The 23,899-nt window shown below is 45.8% G+C and overlaps 1 protein-coding gene across 1 annotated transcript in view; it reads right to left on the reverse strand.

Moving 5' to 3' along the window:
* Positions 1–23,899, reverse strand: part of PRRC2C (proline rich coiled-coil 2C) — a 2,776,386-nt gene that overhangs the window by 1,831,952 nt on the left and 920,535 nt on the right. The window contains exon 9 of the mRNA XM_044086759.1: positions 15,500–15,674. Within this exon, the coding sequence (XP_043942694.1) occupies positions 15,500–15,674 (175 nt within the window). The remainder of the gene's footprint in view (positions 1–15,499; positions 15,675–23,899) is intronic.

Raw genomic sequence — 23,899 nt, forward strand, 5'->3', positions numbered from 1 at the left:
GTATGTTAGGCAAAGGTCACCTCTGAGCAAGCGGTAAGCGACTGAATAGAGCTGGAGTTCTTTCAGTCGGGCAGCATAGGACAGATTTTGAGACCCTTTATCCTTTTGGTGAGGAACTTTTGTGGCCTCTCCAGCTGCTGCAAGTGTCGGGTCAGATACATATCGAATGGGGCATTGTACTTAATCATTGGTCTGTTGAGTGATGAGTAAGGGAGACTATCACCTCCCTTGATCTAGATGAGAATCCCTTCATGATAAGGTGGGCAATGTAGAAGGTCTTCCTAACTACTTTAGCTACATGGGTGTCGAATGACAGACTACTATCAACCTGGGTCCCCAGGTCCCTGATAACTTCTTCTGTGCTCAGTGGATTGCCACCTATTTGGTAGCTAGGGGTAACCTTGTTTTTCCCGAAGGGTATGACTATGCATTTTTGGCATTTAACTTTAGGCCGTGGCTCTGGCACCAGTTATCCGCTTCTGTGAGACCCTTCTGAAGGATATCTGTGTCAGATGTGTTTTCTACTATGGCCCAGTTTGCAGTCATCTGCAAACTTTGTCAGCCATAACCCTCCTGTGTTTGCTTGTACTGAAAAGTAGATGCCAAACAAGAGTGGGCCCAGGACTGAGCCCTGTGGGACACCACTTGTGACAGGCTTTGAGTCTGACATGGCGCCAGCAGCTCTGACCCTGTGGGTTCTGTCACTCAGCCAGTTTGCAACCCATCTTGTGATGTATGGGTTGACATTTAAGCTGATGAGTTTTTCAATGATACCGAATGGGGTATTGTATCGAAGGCCTTAGCCAGATCGAGGTAGGCTGTATGGACTGCCTTTCCCTCATCAATGGCTTTGGTGACTGTTTGAAAAAGTCAACCAAGTTTAAAAGGCATGATCTGCCTTTGACAAAGCCAAACTGGGTTGGATCCAAAGTCTGCAAATTCCCTATGTCTTTATTTATGAGGTCCATTATGATCCTCTCCATGGCTTTGCAGATAAGGCTTGTCAAGCTAATGGGCGGTAATTTCCAGGGTCGGTGGAGGCACGCCTTTGTGAAGTGGTACCACAGTTGCAGTGCGCCACTCCTGGGTAATGTATCCAGAGGTAAGACTTTGATTAAACAGCTGTCCTAGCTGTGGGTTTAATTCCTCATTGAGTTCATGGAGCACACAGCCGGGGACACCATCAGGTCCCATGGATGCTGTGTTTTTTGCTTTGGAGAGAGCAGTTCTCACTTGGGCTGGAGATGTTTGGGGGCTGCAATCGCTTGGTATAGATATCTCTCCTTTGGGGAGGGGGAGAAGTTTGCACTGAACCTGTCAGCCAGTAAGTTGGCAATGTCTGTAGGATCAGTAATCTTCACATCATTTTGAACTAGCTCTGAGCATATCTGGGAGTTTCCTCCCAGGTTTCTAACATAGCTAAAGAAGGCCTTATGATTGTCTTTTGAGTCTTTAGCTATTTTTCTCGAAATTTGCTTTGGATGATTTTATGAGAGCTCTTAGTTTTTACTTATAGTGATCAAGGGTGTCTTACCTTTTAAGGATTTTGCTCTATCTTGTAGTAGCTTCCTCCTTTTGTTGTAGAGTTTGTTTATGGCTGGGGTCCACCAGACTGGACGCTTGCCTTTGGTACAAAGAGTCTTTGTTTTGCTTGGGATTGCCTTATCCATGCAGTCCTGCAGGTGCTGGTAGAAGGCATTTGTAAGTGATTCAGCGGCTTGAGTACTGTTTTCCGCCGGCTCGGGGGCCTTAAAGGAGACCACACTAGTCTTTAGAAGTGTGAAGTCGGCTTTGAGAAGTTCTTTACTGTGGTCTTTTTATTTCAGGTGGGGTGGGATGAGGACCTCCAGCGAGATTAGTTAGTGGTCTGATCTCACCAGTGAGGGGTACACCTCCGGTGTTGAACATTGTGCTCCCATGTTCGTGATGATGAGATCAAGTATGTTATCTCCTCTTGTGGGGATGGTGACTAGTTGTTCCATGGCATTTGAGTTTATGAATTCCAGGAACTTTTGGGCTAGGGTGTTTGGGCTTGAGTAGTGTTCCCAGTCTATATTAGGGTAATTGAAGTCACCTAGTATGATGGTGTTTGGTGATACATTTATCCCCTCTAGTGTTTTCAGGAAGGCCATGTGAGGTTCCTGAGTTTGTGAGGGTGGCCTGTAACATGCTACAATTTGCAGAGCAGTCTTGCCTATGGTTATTTGCACCTGGATGGTCTCCGATGCATCGCGGCGTTGCCACCAGTCTTGAGGTGTGGGTGTCCTTGATGAATATGGATACCCCTCCTTTCTTGGTATTGTCCAGATTTTGGGGCGGAACGCATGATATGAGGTAAAACCTGATAGCTGGGGTGCTCTCAGGAGCCTTGAACCAGGTTTCTGTCACAGCACAGACATCGATGTTCTCCATACTGAGAAGGGCCTCAAGTGCGTGCATTTTGAGATTTAGACTTCTGGCATTGAGCAGCATTACCCTTAGTTTTTTCCTTTTTGTGTTCTAGGGTGGTAGGTTTAGAATTTGAGCCTTGCCTAAAAAGGCACTATGGGGTGGCAAGAGCCTTTGCCAATATCCGAATCCCAGGGTGACAGGTGCAAGCCGTCCCTTGCGGCAGCGTGGCTTGTCCAGCATGTCATCCCAGGCAGACAGACACTGGATCCCCTTTGAATGACACCAGTGTTTAAGCCAATTGTTAAAGCTATTCATCTTATCTCTGTATTGTGGCATCATTCTTGGTGAAGGTAGGATACTGCTCAAGGTCAGGGTCATACCTGTCTGGGCTACATAATCAGAGAGCTCCTCAATGTCTCTTTTCATGTAGTCCAAGGAGGTACGTCTCAGGTCGTTTACACCAGCGTGGACAATGACTGAATCATATTTGTACCTGCTGTTGAGAGACCTGAGTGCTTGCGTTATGTGGCGGATTCTAGCCCGACAGGCAGCTTACTGTGACCTTCTCCTTACTCAGTCTGGTGGCGGGACGCCAGTGTGTCTGACTATGGAGTCACCAATGACTAGTGTGTCTGGCATTGTGTTTGGCCTTAAGGGCTGTGACTGTTTGACACTCTGACTGTGAGGTCTATGTGTTGCAGGTGTTGTGTTCTGAGGTGGTGGTTGTTTGGGTGTCTGCTTTGGTGGCCTCTGCTGTTTTGGTAGATTTTTGATCAGAGCCTCCGAGTATGTCTTTGTGTGTTTATGTGTATGATTTGAGGTTGTAATGGTAATATGTGAGACTGGGTCTATAGTGTGTGTGGTAACCTTCTCCTCCTGACTGGTCTTGCCAGTCCTATGTTGAGAGAGCTCAGCCTCCAGTTTGGCCGTGATAGTTGCATCTCGCATGTATTTGTGTTTTGTGGGAGGAGGAGAGGGTTGTCTGTGTACATGAGGCAATTGTAACATTGCCTCAATATTCCCAGGTTCACCAGCTGAGCAGGAGAGGACACTAGCAACTGATCCCTCGACATGCTAGAAGGAATAGACAAAAAACTTTAAAAAGATTCTGGGGACGTGGGTGACCGAGAAATGGGGGTTGCCTTTTGGGGTACTATCTATGACAAGAGTGCCGATCAAGGTAATAAGTACTGTAGGAGCAAGTGCTACGTTTAACAGATAGAGAATAGTCTACTTGGAGTCAAGTAGAGATGATCTTTTAATTATAGGATAGCTGATTAGATCAGTAGTATAGTTCGAGGAAGGTAGTTTTAAGGAAAATTTGAAGAGTGGACTTTAGGTAGCGAATAGTTTAAACCTGCTTAACCGGGCGCTGCCCTAGTGTGCAACAGTAGCAACTCCGCTAAATCGGGCTAAATAGCTAAAGCGTGCTTTATAGCAGGGGCTGGAAAAGACAGGAAATCACACAAATTGGCCAACAAACCACAAGTCACTGCCCTAAACCACTCCTCCGAGGACAAATGAAGGAGTTATGGAAATGACCCTAGTGGCCAATAAAACTACAGTTTCAAGTCAGTAACCACCTCTCCGGGGCAGGAAGCTGCTCAATGTTAGTCACTGCCACTGATAAACACAGAGACCCTCCTTCAGCCCAAGCAAAATGGCCTCACAGAAACTTTCAAACAGTTCAGGAACAGCAAGCCTGTAACTGAACTTTTTAACTCTCAGAAAAGTGGGAAAAAAGCAAGATTTTTTTTTTGTTTTGTTTTTTACAGAGATAGCAGAGGTTCACAAGTAATATCAAGTTATAACAGTGCAGTAAATGACCCCACACAAGAGTGCTAGGTCAAGGACAGAAAATATGCAAGTTTTAAGAAAACGATTTAAAATTAAGTGCAAACAGGAAATTCAGCAAACAGCTTTTGGTTGTGCTCTAAATACAGCTACTAATACAGAAATCAAGTTTAACAAGCCAGAAAATGCTCAAGCTAGGCAGCTATGCAGAAAAACTTAGCAAATAAACAGAGAAAAATACTTAAAATCTCAAAAGTGGCTCCTTCTTCTCTCAGCGTTTTTCCTCTTGGAGGGTGCTTCACCAACAGCCAACAAGCCTGAAAAGACGCTCAAACCACGAGGCAACTAGGTTTTAAGAGAGGAAGATGAAGGAGTTATGGAAATGACCCCTAGTGGCCAATAAAACTACAGTTTCAAGTCAGTAACCACCTCTCCGGGGCAGGAAGCTGCTCAATGTTAGTCACTGCCACTGATAAACACAGAGACCCTCCTTCAGCCCAAGCAAAAATGGCCTCACAGAAACTTTCAAACAGTTCAGGAACAGCAAGCCTGTAACTGAACTTTTTTAACTCTCAGAAAAGTGGGAAAAAAGCAAGATATAGCCATATCTATATTCGACACATCCTTCCCTCTTTCAGCACTCCAAATGACAAACCTTTTCCATTTCCCTGCATAGTTCCTTCTTGTTGAAGGTCTGCGGGCTTCAAGGATAATGTCTTTAACCCTTTGGGAGAGATCTGGAATAGTTGCTGCTATGTGATGTGCCATGCAGTCAGCTGCAACGTTTTTAGGTTTGGATGCATGATGCTGTAGTTGTTCTGAGTTAACATCAAGGGCATCAGGGGTATTGACCACATTTTGTCCCGAGACATGCTCCTCAGCAATGGGTACCAGTGTTGTCTTGGCCAGTTTGGAGCTATCAGAATTATCCTTGGACGTTCCTCCTTGATTTTTAGTAATACCTTGTGTATCAAGGGAAGAGGTGGGAATGCATATGCTGTCAGGCCTTTCCAGCTGAAGGAGAGCGAATCCACATTCGATGCAAGTGGATGGAATGTCCTTGTGCAGAATTTTTTGAGCTGATGGTTGAGAGGGGAAGCGAATAGATCTATCTGTGGCATTCCCCATTTCTTTGCGATGGTCTTGAAGATGTCCGGGTGTAGCATCCATTCGTGAGCATCCGAGGTGGTTCTGCTTAACATGTCTGCTAGAGTGTTCTCCTTTCCCGGTACAAACATTGCCTGTAACTGGATGTTGTAGCTGAGTGCCAGGTTCCAAAGGTCCAAAGTCATTCTGCATAGGGGGTATGAATGAGTGCCTCCCTGTTTGTTGATGTACCACATGACTGTGGTGTTGTCTGTCCTTATCATCAAATGGCCTTCTTTGAGAAATGGTCTGAATTTTTGGATTGCCAGTTTTACTGCCAGCATTTCTTTTTGGTTTATGTGCAGGTGAAGCTGGTCCTGCGTCCACAATCCTTGCACGCATTTGTCCAGCATGTGAGCCCCCCGTCCTAGGTCTGAGGCGTCTGTTGTGATGGTTTGGCTTGCTTGATATTTGTGAAAGGGTAAGCCTGGGTTTGACTGGCATGCTTGAGCCCACCATAGGAACTCCTGTTTTAGGCATGGAATTAGTGGAATTTCTGCTTCTAGGCTGTGCCTGTGTTGGGACCATAAATTCTTTAGGTACCACTGTAGTTTTCTCATATGCAGTCTGGCATGTGGAACCAAGATTATGCATGATGCCATGAAGCCCAAGGCCTGCAGAACTTTTCTTGCTGTTAGCTTGCTGTGCTTTGTTAATGCCAAGAAGTAAAGAGGGAGCTCTTTTTGTTTTTCTGCAGTTAGGAATGCCATTTGTTTTACTGTGTCCAATTCCGCACCCAAGAATGTCCTTGTTTGGGATGGAATCAGCCTTGATTTTTGCAAATTGACTGTGTATCCCAGTGCTTGTAGCAAGTAAATGACCCTTTGTAAATCTGTTGTCAGCTTGCTTTTGTTGTCCCCTTGTAGCAGGCAGTCGTCCAGGTATGGATAAATTTGGATTCCCTGTAGTCTGCAGTGGGCGATTACTGATGCCAGGCATTTTGTGAATACTCTGGGCGCAGTAGATAAGCCAAAGGGCAATGCTGAGAATTGATAGTGCTCTGATCCTGCAAGAAATCTGAGGTATCTTCTGCAAATTGGTCGAATGGGGACGTGCAGGTATGCCTCCTTGAGATCTAGAGTTACCAGCCAACACTCCTTGCCCAGCATGGGAAGAAGTTGCTGTAGGGTCAGCATCTTGAATTTTGGGACAATGATGTATGTGTTTAAGGTGGACAGATCGAGAATAGGTCTCCAACTTTTTTCCTTTCTTGGAACTAGGAATAGTCTGGAGTAGAATCCTTTGCCTTGCTCTGTTATTGGTACTCTTTCCACAGCTCTCATCTTTGTTAATTGCATTATCTGCTGTAGAGCTTCTGTTTTTTGATTTGGAGGTAGGTTTGGCATTCCTCTTTGACTGGTATAGTGTGGAAGTGGAACCAGTAACCTTGGTCTATGGTTTGCAAAATCCACTTGTCTTTTGTGATATAGTGCCAGTTCTTTGAAAATAAGGTTAATTTTCCGCCTAAGGGTGCTGCTATTTGTTCCCTGGTAGGCGGAGTCAGAATCAAGTCACTGTGATTGCCCTGTTGTAGTGGTAGTGGCTGTGCCTGTGTCTCTGTTATTACCTTGCCACTGTCGTCCTCTGTAGGCACCCCCTCTGGATTGATTTCTGCCTCTGGAACGTCTATTCCTGCCCCTTTGGGATCTTGTGGAGTCAGGAAAGGACCAATTTTTTGGCAGGCCAGTTCCTGCTAAACCTTGGGGCTGAACCTGCAAGAAATCTTTAACCGCTTGTACAGATTTTGCCTTTTCTTCCATTTTCTTCATTACCTGCTGGGCAGGTGTACCAAACAAACTGGTCTTATCCATAGGAGCATCTAATAACTTAGCTTTAACATGATCCGTAAAACTTGTTCCTTCAGCCATGCATGTCTTCTTATCACTGTGCCAGTCATGGCTGATCTAAATGAAGCCTCCAGTGCATCATAGCCACATTTTAAGGAATGGTTACTAACCTGTTGTATGTTATTTACCATTTCTAATAGATTTTTCTTATCTATAGAGTCATCAGAGGACAGCTTTTTAGTTAACTGATCAAGCATAAACTCTTGGTATTGTATCATGTGAAACTGACAGTTTAAAGCTCTAGCTGAGAGAGTAGCAGAGGGGTAAACCTTTTTGCCCCATCTGTCTAAAGACCTGGCTTCCCTTTCAGAAGGAATAGGGTTTTTTGCTGTGGTTGGGGCTACTGCCTTAGGGCCCTGGGATATAGTTTCGGGTCTGCAAGAGGGGCCTTGTATAGGTGATGATGAGTGTCTGGCACCCTGTAAAATCTATCTGGTTTGGCAGGTGCTGGAGGTATAGAATCTGTTGCAGTGCAAACATCATTAAATGCATCGTCCACAACAGAGAGGACAGGAGGTATAGCTAAGGGCCTGTGTTGTGGTAGGTGCAGAAAAGTCCTAAGTCTTTTCTGGAGTCTGAAAATCCTGTTCCTGCCATTGGAATTGTTCTCTCATGGCATGTAAGGTTTCCCCAAAGGAGAATTCTTCTGGTGGGGAAGCAGCTGGAATGGATTCTTCAGCATCTGAGTCCTCAAAATTGGAGAAAGGAGCCTCTGGCTGGTCTGTAATATCTGAGTCTTCCGCAGAATCATCAGAGGACACAGGCTCGAGGGGCTCTGCTCTAGGTCTCTTTTCTGGGGGCTGAGAGGCCCCGGCTGGGTGAGATTGAGATCCCTAATTAAGGATATTAAATCTTCTGCCAGAGTAAGCATTTGTGAACTAGAAGTGGGCCTGGTTGAGGGGGTTTAACAGGCACTGACTTAGTAGATTTGGCTGCTTTAGCCCTGGCGAAGGCCTTAATAGACATGGCTGCAGGAGGCCTAGCAGCACCACGTGCTGGGGTAGAGACATCCAAAGGGATGGTGTCTGATAAGTCACTAGTAACCACTGTAGTAGGTAAAATTTCTGAGGCCGATTCAAGTAAGGTAACCGGAACCTCAGTAGTAGTCACTGATTCGCTGTACTCTGATCAGTTTTCTCGGTTTCGCCGAAACCGAGACACTCGCGTTTGCTTAACCATGGTTTCGCCGAAACCGCTGACCGCGAGTGTCGGTCTTTTCTTTGCGTTTTTAACAATTTGGGTAGTCGGAGGATCCGACGGCATAATGTACGCAAATTCAGAGCCGAAAACTGTTCAGCAAACTCCGACCGACGCCTAAGCGCTCGCCGGTTGAAAGAAGCACAGGCGAACAGGCTGCTACGTCGTGGTCTGGGCCTAAACAAGGCAAACAGTAAGAGTGGAAATCTTTATGAGGTATTTGTTTCCCACAAGTTAAACAGTTATTGACTTTTTCTGACATCGGCTGAGGCAAGAAAGAGTCCCCAACGGGTACTTAGCTTTAGAAGTCTTCAAGGAGTATTCGGTAGTAGTAATCTCTGGATCTGACCGACCGGCACTTGCGAACAGCTTCTGCTTCGGGCGCCACGCGGCAAGAAAGACTGAAGAAAATGGCGTCGGCTGATGCCTTTATACCCGAAGACCAGCACAGGTGACGCCGGGTGAAGTGCGACATCAGCCGGACCCGACTTTGGAATCCGGCCGACCGAAGGGCTGCCTGACGACAGGACAACCCAGTTGTTATGACTGCAGATGCATCCATGAAGGACATCATCAGGGCAAGCAGGAAAAAAAGAATAGTTGTGTAAAATCTTACCATAACCACAAAAATCAGTCTCTTCCATGTTGCACTATTCTGTACTCTTGGGGTCTCCTCCTCTTGCTACCAGATTGTCTGGCCAGTTTTAAAGTTTGCAGCCACTGCTAGGTGTGTGGGACATCTGACGTGGCTAGATAAGTTTGGGCATTAAAAGTGATGTCTGCATGCACCGGACCTCAGAAGTGAGCTCCCCAGTCAGACCTCAGTCTTAGGACATGCTGTGCAAGTCCAGTGCCATCCAAGAAGGAAAGGTATGCTAACAGGAGGGAGGGAAGGATTACTGCAACATAGAAGAGAAGGACATCCAAGGTTATGGTAAGATTTTACAGACCTATTCTAAGTCCTTCGATTCACATGTTGCAGTATTCTGTACTCTTGGGTGAGTGCCAAAGCTCACTGTGAGAAACAGGGCGGTGGGCTTGGAGGAATTCTCTATTAATCCATGGAGGATAGCCCTGGATCTAGAGTTTGGTCTAGTTTGTAATGTTTGGTGAATGTGTGGAGAGATGTCCAAGTGGCTGCCTCTAAAATGGTAGGTGGCCAGACCTTTAAAGAAGACTCCCGAAGAGGCCATAGCCCTACTGAGATGTGCTTTATCCGTTCATCCCAATGATTTCCCATGGTGTGCATAGCAAAAGGCAAGTGCCCTGGAAATCTAGGCTGAGATGGTCTGTTTTGTTGCAGCCTTCCAAAGGGCTCTTGGGTGGAAAGAGACAAAGCTGGTGAGACTTCTCGAGGGACTTAGTCTTTCCAAGTACAACCTAAGCTGTCTGTGCACATCATGGGAGTGTAAGACACTCTCACTGTCCCCTTGTGGGTGGGCAAAGAAGGTGAGTAGGTGGATGGCTTGGTTTAAGGACAGCTCATTGACCACCTTGAGCATGAAGGCTGGAGTGGTCCTAAGGGTTGCCCTGTCTTTGTGGCATACGAGAAAGAGGGAATGGCCATGAAATCTTGTAGCTCATTCTTCTAGCCGAAGTCTAGCCCACTACGGGTACTGTTTTCCATATGCAGTGTTTCAGAGAAGCCTTGGATGCCAGTTCAAGGGAGGGAACAGTGAGCTTCTCCAAGACATAACTCAGGTCCCAAGGAGAGGGGCTGTGTTTCCTGGGGAGCCTGAGAAGCAGCACTCCTTTTAAAAACAACTTTGCAGGTAGTCTAGAAGCCAGAAGGGGTTCCAGAGACAGACAAGCTGAGATGGCAAACAGATGAGCCTTGATGGAGGAGTATGCTAACCTTGTCTGCAAAAGTTCACACAGAGTCCTAACAGGTGCAGCAGTCTCTGAAGACACCATATGAAGAGAATCTTCTCCATTTGGATACACAAGACATCCTGGTATTAAGTTTCCTGGACTCATGCAGGACTCAGCATGTCTTCATTGTATAGTTGTCTAATGAATCAGAATTCTATCACCCACAGACCAGAGATTGCCAGTGTGGCTGGATTAGAGATCCAGTGTCCTTTGTGAGATGGGTCCATTATGTGGGGTAACTTCTGGCGACTGCCCTTGGATAAATGCAGAAGGGGGAAATTGGCACGGTCTTAACGAAAGGGAGCCACCTACAAGATTTTTGGTCTGACTTGTTGAATCTTCAGTACGACTTTCTGAATAAGAAGGAAGGGGGGATGCATACAGAAACACCCCCTTCCAAGACATTGAGAAGGCATCGGTGGCCCTCGACAGAAGGTTGGGCAACCTGGTGCAAAAGGAGGGATGTTGCCTGTTCATGGAGTAGGCAAACAGATCTATTTGAGGTGTATCCCCATCTGTGGATGGAGTCCAACAACACATCCCCGTGGAGCATCCATTCATGGGACTGTGACACAGACCTGCTTAAGGTGTCTGTAAGAGTTCTGTTCTGAAGGGATGTTGACTGCCTGAAGTGTTGCTCCCTGTATTATAGCCAGCTCCCACATTAGGACAGCTAGTCTGCACAGCAAGTACGATTTTGTTCCCCCCTGCTTGTTGACATACCACAGAACCAATGTATTGTCTGAACAGGTTTAGAGGGCCCTGTTTCAGTTTGAGCTGAAAAGCCTTCAAGGCCAAAAGAATTGCTCTCATCTATCTTACAGTGATATGCTCCTGTTTGTTAAAGTCTGACCAGGTGCCCTGGACTCTTAGGGGGTCCACAGTCTATCACCACCCACAGTCAGAGGCATCTGTATACATTTCCTGCAGCACTGGTGGGGATGGGTTGAAGAGGTAGGCCTGGGTTGTGGCTAACCTGATTCAACCACTACTGAATCTCTTGAGACAGGATAAGAAGGGGATTTTGTATGCCGGAGGATGAGTGCAGAGTCCAAACAGATCTTGGGTACCACTGAAGCTTCATGTGAAGTCTCGCAGTGGTAACATGCAGAAAGCTGTAGCCATGTGACCCAGGAGCCTGAGGTACTGTCTGGCAGTCAATAGGTCCTTAGCGGGGCTCAGGTTAGACTTGGGATAATTTACCTGGAAACTCAGTGCCTGCAGGTGGGAGAGGGTCGTCTATATGGAGCAGGAGGAATTTTTTGCAATCCACCTGGATGAGATTATCGTCTAGATAAGAGAAGATATGGCTCCCTTGAGTCCTGCAGAAGGCCACCACTGGTGCCAGGCACTTGAAGACCCTTGGTGCTATGGAGAGACCAGAGGGCAAGGCCAAGAATTGATAAATGACAGGAGGCCACAGAGAAACGTAGGTAACTTCTGAATTTGGGTCTTACGGGGATGTGAAGGTAGGCATTCTTGATGTCCAAGGTGGCCATGAACCCCTGAGGCAAGATCAAAGGGAAAAGTTTGCAAGGTGAGCATCCGGCAGGTGGGTACTTGCAGGAAATAATTTAGATGGGAGAGGTGCAGAATTGGCCTTCAGGGCCAGATGTCCTTGGGACTAGAAGAGCCTGGAATAAAATCCTTTTCCCCATAGTCTTGAGGGACAAGCTGGATGGCACACTGGGCCGTGAGGTTGTCAAAAATTGGTTGAAAGAGGGGGAGCTGCTCTTTGGGAGGCTGGGGGAATGGATGGAGTAGTGATCCATGTCAAAGTAACTGTTTTCTATTATGGATAGGTCCCACCTGTCTGTGGTGATGTTTCTCCACACTGGGAGACGGTGAGAGCGGCTTAGTGATAGTGGGATGGGGGGGGGGGCAGGTTTCAAGAGTGGCAGATAGTGAAACTACCTGCCCTGTCTAGAAATTGAGGCTTCTAGGCTGGACAGGTCTGGCAGCAGTGGTTTGCTTCCTTGACAGCATTGCTAGTACTAGAAGGGAGAGCAGGCGCATAGTGCTTCCTGATGAATTGAGTTTTTGACAGCTAATTTCTATGGAACTTGGGGATAGGAAAGAAACAGGTGTTTAAGATCTTCTAGCTCCTTCCCCTTTTCTTGCAAAGTCTTAAAAAGCTCTGCTACTTTGGTGCCAAAATGAGCAGAATTGTCTAAAGGTGCATCTACGAGTTTTGCTCTGATGTCATCAGGTAGAGGCTGAAGTTTTAGCCATGAATACAGTCTGAGGACAGAAGCTGATGCAGGTGACCCTGTTGAGGCCTGTGCAGCATTATAGCTGCACCTAGTGGAGTGTCTAGTGACCGGGGAGGTTAAGGAAATGAGGCTAGATAGTTGAGCTTTGGCCGGGAAATCAGGAATATCAGTCAACTTTTCTTTTTCCAAAAGAGTTAAAGCATATTTGGACATGTGGATCTGGTAGCTGACCGCTGTGAATGCCAAGGTGGAAGATGTGTAGACATTTTTTCTTTAAACGTTCTATAGCCTTGCTGTCTTTGTCAGTAGGAAGGAGGGAAGGTAGGAGGATGCTTTGACTACTGAGACAGACTGTACCTGGGTCAGCTGCAGGGAATTTCACCAAGAATGAATCCCCCTCAGGAGCCTTGCAGAACCTGTTAGGTTTGTGGGGGCCAGGGGCTGTTTGGGTTCAGGGAAGCTGCACTGAAAGCATCAAAAAAGGCTGCAGTAATGGGGGGATAGATGAAGGAGCAAGGAAATCCATGTGAAGAAGTTCAAAGTACCTTTTCTGAACCTCTGTCATCTCAGATGAATCCCATTTAAAGTGCTTCCTCATCTTAGCAATGGTCACCCCAAAGGTGAAATCCTCAGAAGGGAATCTGCTTCAGCAAATTCTTCCTCGGGGGAGGCATATCCAAGACGGAGGGGAGTGGGGAGAGTTGGGAAACAGAGATTCCTCTGAAAGTCAGAGGATTCCTCCTCTTCCACCTGAGAGAAGCCAAAGGCTTGGGGCCTAGGACTCAACACAGGGAGAGTCACTGGTGAAGGTACTGAAGAAGCAGGCCTTAAAGCCATGAAGGCATTGAAGAGGCTTTGCGATAATGCCTGCCAATCTGTCTGACTTTCGGCTAGAGAAGAGGTGTGCTTCCCTTTTTTCTTTCTTTTTCAGGGAAGGCCTAACAGGGGCTTGGGCCAGAGTAGACCTGGAGTCAGGCAGCAGCACGGTAGGTGAGGGGTCCGTCCTGTCAACTGGTGCAAGCCTAGGTTCCCCCTCAGCATCAGAAGCAGACATCTGCAGGACCTCTGAGAACATGCCTTCCGCACAGGATTCTACGGCTTCCACGCTGATGCCTGCTGTACCTGAATTGGCAGCAACCGATCATCCCTCCAGGCCAACAGCCACAAGAGGGATGTCGAGAGGCAGAGGCTCAACAATAGTTTCACGCCTCGAGGTTTTGGCCTTTTTCTTGGGCAGCTCGACAGGGAGACTGGACGTCCCCTCCATGCCTAATACTAAACGCTTGAATCGCCGATTCTCCAGGTACATGCTTAGTGTGCAATCTGCTACCCAGGGTTTTCAGGATGATGGCCTGGCAAATGGAGCACATCTTACAGTCATGAGACGGTCCCAGACAAGAAAGGCAAAGCTCGTGGGCATCTTTGTGGGGAATCTGATGGCCGCACTTGCATTTACCCTTCCTGGATGACATGAATATACATCAGCATGCAATGATCCACAACAAAAGATCCCCAAAAAGGGTACTTAATTCCTGATCCAATGGCCGGTACGGCAGGAACAGCTGCCATTCAACTGGCGGCAGAGAATACCTGAATTCTGGTGCGTGCAGACTTCACTTTTATGGCCCACATTAGTCTAGCCATATCAGCTGTCCCACACACCAAGCAGTGGCTACAAACCTTTGAAGACTGGCCAGATGTTCACGTAGCAAGAGAAGGAGACCCAAGATTACAGAATACTGCAACATATGAATAGAAGGACAACTAGTTCTGCAACAGTGATCTTATTTGAATATCTACATTTATGGCACATAGCTAACATAACCATATTATGTGTAGTTCACTGTAGCAGTGATATCTCTTGGAAAGATTCCAATAGCTAGTAAGAGCTGGGAGGGTGGCCAAAATCTGGAAGAAGGGAAATCAACCTTGGAAGGATGGGAGAGACCATTCCTGGTTTGGTCCAAGAAGCAGCCACCAAGTTATGCTGTTTGGAGAAAGTGGACAGAAGTCCAACTATTTCCCTCTAAAATGCCAACGATGGGGACTTCCCTACAGAACACAGCAGTAACAGCCATTGTCCTAGGTGTGTCCTGATCTTGAGATGCTGGCTGTGATATTTAGTAACCGAAAGACATGCAGTTTGTAATCTATTTAGAAATGGTCCGTTTCTTTACAGGTGTCTTTTCCGTTTTTTTTATAAAGGCTATAAACAGTTGATCAGATTTTCTGTAAGGCTTTGTTCTTTAAAGTTGGTGCAGCGGGATCAGGACCATATCATCTGGGCCACCAGATTCAATATGCTCAAGGTGGAGTGAATGGTTGCTCCTTTATTATGGGTTAAAAGATCCACTTCCTGTGGCAGCATCCATGGCATTTTCTCTGCTTGTGTTGTACAAGAATGGAAATCAATGTTGCCTTAACAGAAGGCTGCTATCAGTATCACCCTCATCCCTTTCCCCCTTGTCCTACCAAGTAACTTAGGGATGAGAGGTATGGGAGGGAAAGCATACAGAAATAGACCATGGGGAGAAGGTATCTGCCCTGCGAGCCTTGTGCACCAAGGCAGAAATCTCAATTCCTGGCACCCCCACCTGTCAATTTCTTTGAAGATGCACCTTAACATTCACTTGTGGGGGTCTGTTGCAGACCCGATTAGATGGCCTGCAGGGCTGTTTTTCCCTGAAAGGTACTGGCCAGCAGATGTAACCTCATCTCCTGCACTGCCTCCCAGATTTTAATGGCTAAGTGACAAAGCAGGTAGGAGTGGGTACCCCCTTGTTTATGCAATGTATGAGTGTAGTGTTGTCTGTTTTTATTAGCAAAGCGCTTAGATTCCAGTTCAGTTTAAAAGTTGTCATGTCTCTAAGGACTGCTGCACAGCCCACGTATGAAAACACCTTACAAGACCAGAAAGACAAGTAGGTGTAGGTTAGTACCACAAAAAACACGGTTCTGAATGCTAAAATAAATTGCTTTGCAAATCTGATAATCAGTGTTTCATAAAAAATATGGACAGTCTGTAACCAAATTACAAACCTGATGATCAGATGGCGGGCCTTTACTGAAGGACCCACGAGACCCTGTTTGTGAGGGAACCTGTCCTTCACTCCTCAAAGATTTGCCACCTGGACGATCATCCATTTCTTTATGACCATCACCACTGTCAGACATTCTTGATCGTACACGTTCCGTTTTAGACAGCCTCTCATCCCTAAAAGAAGATGTACAACAGCATCATTAAACTAAACTGCTCTTACGAGTGCCTGCTTGCTTTATAAATTCTAGCCATCGTAAAAGCTAATAATTCTTAACTGACAGCATAAAAGTATTTCTCATGGTTTGCTTTCACTATGGGATGGCATGACTCAAGACATTCTGATCAGCCTCTCAAAGTATTACAAAAATCAGAATATGCCAATAATAGACCAGGCATTGCAGTGGTCACATTCTTAATTGCCCGTCGTATAAACCAACATCTACAATGAACTTGCTGCAGTTATGTCCAGTTTTTCCAACAGCTTTCTTAAATTATTGCTATGATGTAAAAAAGTTCCAGCATGGCAGGAAATTCTGTACAGCAAATACAAACCCAATCTGCTCTACAGATGGATATTTTAACCAGATGGGCAAACATTTTATCTTAAAAGAAAGCAACACCTTAGAACTAAAAGAAAAATGTTTACGCTCTGTTTCTTGACCTATTTTAACACCTCAAAATCACTCAAGTGCTTTATTTGTAATTTTAGCCCATTTCCCACAGCATGGCTACCAATGGAGCTTGATGCATCAACGTGATCTTGTACTCCCTTCAACCCTTCTCTTTCCCATAATACTTTGCATGACTCATGCCAGACATAAGGAAGTAAATTCCCAGGCCATTGACACAATGACATTTGGAAAGGACTCATTTTCTTTACCTTCTGTAAAAAGGACTGCTTCTTTTCTGTCTCGAAGCACCCTCATTTATGTTTGGCTCAGACCTTGATTTACACTACTCTTAGAAGTTATCCAGCGACAGCCAGAAAAGTAACTAAATTTCAGCCCTTTGTTCAGTGTTTTCTTTAGTAGTTCAAGGAGGAATTGAGAGTCCCTTCCCCCACACTACTGCAGAGGTGTAACTGTCACTACACTGAGAGACCCTTGCAGAAACAATTCCTCAGACTACAAAAAAAAACCCTGAACAAAGGCCTGCAATTTAGTTACTTTTCTGGCTGTGGCTGGATAACTTCTAAGTAAAGTGTAAAACAAGGTCCGAGCCAAACATAAAAGAGGGTGATTAAACAGAAAAGAAGCAGTCCTTTTACAGAAGATAAAGAAAAAAAAAAGTGACCCTCTCAAATCCCATTATATGTCAAAGGCATGGGAATTCAAAGTTACTTCCTTATCTCTGGCATAAGTCATACAAAGTATTATAGGAAAGAGAAAGGCTTGAGGGAGTACAAGATCACGTTGATACATCAAGCCCCATTGGTAGCCATGTTGTGGAAAACATGCTAAAATTACAAATAAACACTTAAGAATGATTCTGAGGTGTTAAAATAGGTCAGGAAACAAAGGTAGAGTGAAAAAAAAAGAAGTTCTAGAGTGGAGTTTTACTTTAATGATTTTTTGGTGGTGGGGGGGTGGGGAATTTCTGTATGGGACTGCTAACATGGTGAATAAAATGCACAAAAGACTGAAAAGTACAGTTGTGTACACTTAACATAAATGTAGATGTTCAAGTGTATTCACTGTTGCAGTCATCACACTTGGGTTATCTCTGCCTGCAGGTAAGCCCTCAGTCAGCCCAAATACCAGACACTTAGTATTTCTGCGTCGGTTGCGGTCGCTCTAGGACTGACATCAGTCCGGCAGGGGTATAAAAACAGGCTGCCGATGCCATTACATCAGTTTTTCTTGCCGCAAATGTCAGTAGCCCCCCAATACGGAGCCAAGTTATGGTGGAGGAAAACACCACCAGTAAAAAGTAAATACCAATAACCCTGAAAGGGGGGAGTAAAAAGGCATAGAGAGAAAGAGAGAGAGAGAAACCAGGGGGTTGGAGAGAGGGGAACCAGGGCTGCAACAGTGAACACACTCCAACATCTACATTAAGTGTACACAACTGTACTATGTTCTTCGTGTTTCACTGTTGCAGTCATCACACTTGGGTGGATTCCCAAAGCTGAAGGAGCATGGAGGCATTCAAGAAGAGTTGGGGCTGACTAGTATGCCTTGCAGGACTGCAGTTGCAAAACCTGCCCTAGATTTGGAAAAGATGGGCAGGTGGTAATGCTTGGTGAAGGTGTGTACAGAACTCCAGGTAGCAGCTTCCAGGATGTCCCTAGTAGGGACTCCCCCCTGAGGAATGCTGTACAGGTAGATGTTGCCCTAGTGGAATGTGTTCTGACCCCCCCCCCCTGATGGGGTTGGCTTCCCATGGTGCTTGTAGCAGAAATGGATGCAGTGTGCTATCCATTTGGAAATAGTTTGTTTTGAAATGGCCTTGCCCTCTGCCCCTGATGCAAAGCTGACTAGTAACTGGTCAGATTTTCTGAAGGGCTTAGTCCTGTCAAGGTAGAATCTGAGCTGTCTGCGTACGTCCGAGTGCAGGATCCTTTCCCCTTTATTCTGAGAATTAGGGAAGAAAGCTGGCAAATGGATAGATTGGTATAGAGCCACACTGGATACAACTTTAGGCACAAAGGAAGGGTTAGTCCTGAGGGAAACCCTGTCAGCATGGAAAATAATGAAGGGTTCCACTGCCATAAGTGCTTGAAGCTCAGACACTCTCTTCTGGTTGAAGTGATGGCCAGAAGCAATGCTGTTTTCCAAGAGAGGAATTTTAACTCTGCTGATGCTGCAAGTTCAAAGGGGGGGGGGGTGAGATTTTCCAGTACAAAGTTAAGGTCCCAAGCAGGGGTGAGTGCTCTCCTTGGCTGCCTTAACTTGTTTGCTCCTCTCAGGAACTGTTTGATAAGGAGGTGTGAGAAGAGGGGTAGTAATGAGCCAAAATGGCTGGGGCATATATCTTAATGGAGGAAAAGGACAGGCTTTTGTGGAGTAGATCTGCTAAGTACTCCACGATTAGAGGCAGGGAGGGCAGAGTAGTGTCATTTCCCTTAGATTGAATCCAGGAGCAGTACCTTTTCCACTTATCAGCATAGGATTTTCTTGTACTGGGTCTTCTGGTTTTAAGAATGACATCCAGCACTTGTTTGCTTAGGGTTGTGGGGGGAGAATTCACGGAATAAGCCAGGCTGCAAGATTGAGAGTTTTCAATTGCAGATGCAAAATCTTTCCCTCCTGCTGAGAGAGCAGGGTTGGGTTTTGGTGTAGGTGCCAGATTGACACAGTTGAGAGGCTGCGCAGGACTGGGTACCAGTGCTGGCGTGGTCAGTCCGGTGCAATCAGAATGGTCCTTGGTCTCTCCTGCCTTATCTTGAGTAATACTCAAGAGAAGGGGGAGAGGGAGAAAGGCATAGATGTAGAGATTTACCCACTGAAAGGCTAGGGCATCCACTTTCCAGGCCCTGCTGTGAGGTGTCCTGGTGCAGAATTTGCTGAGCTGGTGGTTGTAGGGGGAGGCAAAGAGATCCACCTCTGGGGTCCCCCATTCCTGAATCAGGAGGTTGAAGGTGCTGGGCTCCAACTGCCACTCATGTGGGTCTAGGAGATTTCTGCTTAAGTAGTCTGCCAGTAAGTTTTGATTGCTTGGCAGGAATTGAGCTTGCAGATGGACTTGCATGTACAAGGCCGTGTTCCAAGAGCCATGGCTAACCTGCAGAGTGGGTTCCCCCCCTGCTTGATGATGTACCACAATTGTGGGGGTGTCTGTTTTTATTAGAAGTTGTCCTGGAAAGATTAGAGACCTGAAAACTGTCAGGGCGTTCTGCACCACTAGCATCTCTTTTTGGTTGATATGCAGATGAATTTGGTTTGGGCTCCAGTGGTCCTGAATGCATTTGGCATCCAAGTGTGCTCCCCAGGCATAGTCTGATGAATCTGTGGTTAGGGCCTGGGAGGCTTGGGGTTGAGTAAAGGGCAGTCCCTTGTTGTGGTTGCATGCTTCTGTCCACCACAGAAACTCTGTCCATAGACAGGGTATGATAGGAATGACTTGTTTCCAGATCCTGAGAATGTTGGCACCAACGACTAAGTACCACTGAAGTTTCCTCATATGCAGTCTTGTATATGGAATTAGCAGTATACATGAGGCCATAAACCCTAGGGCCTGCAGTATTTTCATTGCGGATAGCTTGGTTCTGGTGGCCATTTGTTTGAAGTAGGCTGTCAAACAGACTTGTTTTTCTGAAGTGAGGAATGCCATCTGGGATGTTGTGTCCAACCTGTTCCCAGGAATACAATCTTTTGACGGGATACCAGTTTTGATTTCTTTTCGTTGATGGTGTACCCCAAGGAAGTGAGAAGGTTTTTCACAAATGTCAAGTGCTGCAATAGCAATTCCTGACCGTCTGCCTGAATCAGGCAGTCGTCCAGGTATGGGTAAATTTGCAGCATGCAATGGCTGGAGCCAAGAATTTTGTGGACACTGGGCGCAGTGGATAAGCCAAAGGGAAGTGCAGAGAACTGAATGCATAGATCCGGCCCCGAAACATAGATACTTCCTGCAAGACTCACTTATGGGGATGTGCAGATAGCCTTAAGTCTAGGGTGCCTAACCATGCATCCTTGGCTAGTATAGGCAGAAGCTGTTGCAGGGTAAGCATTTTGAATTTTGGTACCACCAAGAAGGTGTTGAGAATTGAAGATCCAGGATTGGGCACCAAAAGCCCTCTTTTCTGGATACCAGGAAGAGTCTGGAGTAGAATCCTTGACCTCTCTCTGTTCTACTGGAACTGGCTGAATAGCTCTAATATTGAGCATGGAAATAACTTGGTTTTGAGCCACTGCCCAATGGTTTGGAGGAAGGTCTGGGATCCCTCTTGGGGTTGGCAGTAAAAGGAAAAAATGTGTACCCCTGGAATACAATGTTGAGGACCCATCGGTCTTGTGTGATGGACATCCAGTTTTTTGCATGAAGGGCATGTTTTCCTCCTAGGGGCACAAGTAATTGGGCAGGGCTGGGTGGAATAAAGAAGTCATTGTGAATTTTTTCCCTAAGGAGGTGGCTTACCACTCCCTGCTTTAGAGGTGGGGGCACTCCATTGCTTAGATCTCTGCATACCCTGAGACAGTAATCTGGGTGGTCTGTTTCCCCTGGGTCTGATTTGAGAAGGCCTGGAGGGGGCTGGAAAGGACTAGTGTTTGGAAGGGCAATGCCTACTGAATCTAGGGGGTTGCACTTTCAAGAATTCTTTAACAGTCTGCACAGACTTAGCTTTTTCTTCCATCTTTTTAAGAACCTCTTCTGCTTTGGTGCCAAACTGTCCTTGTTCAAAGGAGCGTCTAGTAACTTTGATTTGACATTGTCTGGCAAAGTCTACTCCTTGAGCCAAGCATGTCTTCTCAAGTACAGAGCCACTGACTGCTGCCCAGCAAGATGCTTCTAGGGCGTCAAAGTCACACTGCAAAGTATGCCTGTTGACTTAGCTTGCAGAGTGCAAAAGCTCCTGCAATTCTTTATTTTCTGCACAGTCTGTAAAGGTTGCCATTTTTTGTTTAATAAGTTCCATAATATTTTGCTGGTACTTCAGCATGTGAAACTGACAATTCAATGCCCTAACAGCAAGAGTTGCAGAGGTATATACCTTCTTATCCCATATATCAAAAGCTTTGGAATCCCTGTCCGAAGGGATGGGATTCTTGGCTGTAGTTGCCTTGATGCCTTTAGGCCCCTGGGAAATGATCTCTGGGTCCGCAGCATGACATTTGAAAAGAAACGAGTGTCAAGTACTCTGTAGTACCCGTCTGGTTTACTAGGGGCAGGAGTTAAAGTATCAGGAGCAAGACTGGATTCCATAAAAACAAAATCAACATCATCTAGGACAGGGGCTATTGCTAAAGGCCTGTGCTGAGGCAAATGTAGGAATTCTCTGAGTCTCTCTTTGGACTGAGAATAGACTTGGCATTCCCAGTGAAAATGCTCTCAAAGTATACAAGGTTTCACCAAAAGAAAAATCCTCTGGAGGGGAGGCAGAGGGAATGGATTCCTCTGCATCTGAATCCTCAAGCAGATAAGCGCATGTTTTCATAAGAAACCTCAGAGTCATCAGACTCCTGGTTTGTAGAAGCTGCCGGGGACTGGTCTCTTTCTCTTGGTAGGGGAAGGCTGACTTTGCCTAATCAGCGTAATAAGGTCTACTGCCATTCTAACCATTTGTCGTTGTGGCATGGGAGCAGGTGGATGCGCTTTGGTCGGTTTTCTAGTCGTAGTACGTACTCTTGGCCTAAGAAACTCTGTAGTTTTAGATAAAGATGTAGTCAGTTTGAGTCGAACATCGGTTAAGCGAAGAACTGCCTCAGAAGCCAGTGCCTGCACAGTGGCTCCGGACCCATCCAAAGTAGAGACATCCGCAGGTCCCATAGTCGAAGAGCCTCGCGGCACGAGTTTCGGTAGAGGCCTGCGAATCAATAGAAGCGGGCATCAGGGGCTGCGAAACCACCTGAGTACCGGCAAGCTGGTAACTAGCTTAACGAAAGCAGTGTTGGCAGCTTTGAACCTATGCGGTCTGTCTCTGTCTTTATTCTTACGTTTTTTCAGAATATCTTTAGTCGGATAGCTTACCGAACCCATTTCAGAATAAGGAGATAGAGAGCAAAAGAATTTAACGAAAAAGAGCCCGACAATGAATGGTTTGGGCATAAAATCGACAGCAAGGTACATCGTTGGTCTGGGCCTAAACAGCTGACGCAGTAAGAATGAAAATCTTTGTGAGGTATTTGTTTTCCACAAGCAAGAAAATTTGTTAACTTTTTCTGACATCGGTTAGAGCAAGAAAAAAGGATCCCCAATGGGGTACTTAGTTTTAGAAGACTTCAGAATTATTCAATCCGTAAACAAAATTCGGGTAGCGGCCGACCAGCACTTGCTAACTGCTTCTGCTTCGAGCTCATCGGCAAGAAAGACTGGTGTAATGGTGTCAAGCTGCCTGTTTTTATACCCCTGACGTCAGTCCTGGAGTGACAGCAACCGAGACAGAAATACTAAGTCTCTGGTATTCGGGCTGAATGAGAGCTACCTGCATGCAGATAACCCAATTGTGATGACTGCAACAGTGAAACATGAACAACATCTACTTGATGCTGAAGCACTGTTTAATAAATGCATCTTCAGAACTTTGGCACTTCAATATTTAGGTCCAAATCTACAAACTATTTCAAACTCAGTGGTATTTTATTTCTTTCCATGAGGCTATTTTTGTTGCTGGATCGCAAAAATTGTGTGTCCATTAACACAGCCTGAAGAAAACGTTTTAGCAATCTGGTGTCAATATAATGCAAACTACATAGCTACAATGCTGTTGACAAATTTAATGCAACTATAAGCTTTTAATATCGTTGACAAAAAAAGCAGTGTACTTCTTACCAAGCTACAAATAACTGCAGATTCTGAAAGGACAGCTCAAAAAGGAGAAGACTTCCACAGTAAGAGCCAGTCTAGACAACAGTTACACCATATGGGCTGCGTTGTCACCCATACTTCAGTGGCTCACTATGCTTCTGACAGTCAATACTCAGATCACAAAGTCATACCTGCTTAAGGAAGAGGTTTGCGAGTCCTCAAAGTCTGTCTAATCTTTGTGTACGCTTTTTCTGATCAATATGGAAATCAAAGAATTGGCAAGCAAAAAACACAAATAAAAATTCACTTGCTGAATACTTTAGCTCAAGTTTTACAGTAAATCTCAGTGGTAAATAAACTACTCCAGTGTACTTCATGCTACAAAACAGAATGCACTTTATTTTAATGGGGTAAGCTTTACTGGGTTAGAAAGAAATCTATACTTCCAGCTGTTGAAATGCCTTTAACAGCTCCCTACTTATGATCAACCTTCAGTAAAGTACAGTTGTGTACGCTTACCATAAATGTAGATGTTAAGAGTGTATTCACTGTTGCAGTCATCACACTCTGGTAGATTACCAAAGCTGAAGAAGGGTGGAGGCAGTCAAGAACAGTTTGGGCTGGCTAGCATGCCTTGCAGTAATACTGTTGCAAAACCCGCCCTGGATTTGGAAAAAATAGGCAGGGTGGTAATGCTTGGTGAAGGTGTGCACAGAACTCCAGGTAGCAGCTTCCAAGATGCCCCTGGTAAGCACTCCCCTGAGGGATGCTGTAGAGGTAGAAGTTCCGTAGTGGAATGTGTTCTGACCCCCTGAGGGGTTGGGTTCCCATGATGCTTCTAGCAGAAATGGATGGAGTGTGCTATCCATTTGGAAACTGTTTTGAAATGGCCTTGCCCTCTGCCCCTGGTGCAAAGCTGACTAGTAATTGGTCAGATTTCCTGAAGGGGTTAGTCCTATCAAGGTAGAATCTGAGCTGTCTGTGCACGTCCA

The sequence above is a fragment of the Protopterus annectens genome, chromosome 10.part0 (genome assembly GCF_019279795.1).
Source record: "Protopterus annectens isolate FY-2018-M chromosome 10.part0, PAN1.0, whole genome shotgun sequence".
NCBI classification, from domain to species: domain Eukaryota; kingdom Metazoa; phylum Chordata; order Ceratodontiformes; family Protopteridae; genus Protopterus; species Protopterus annectens.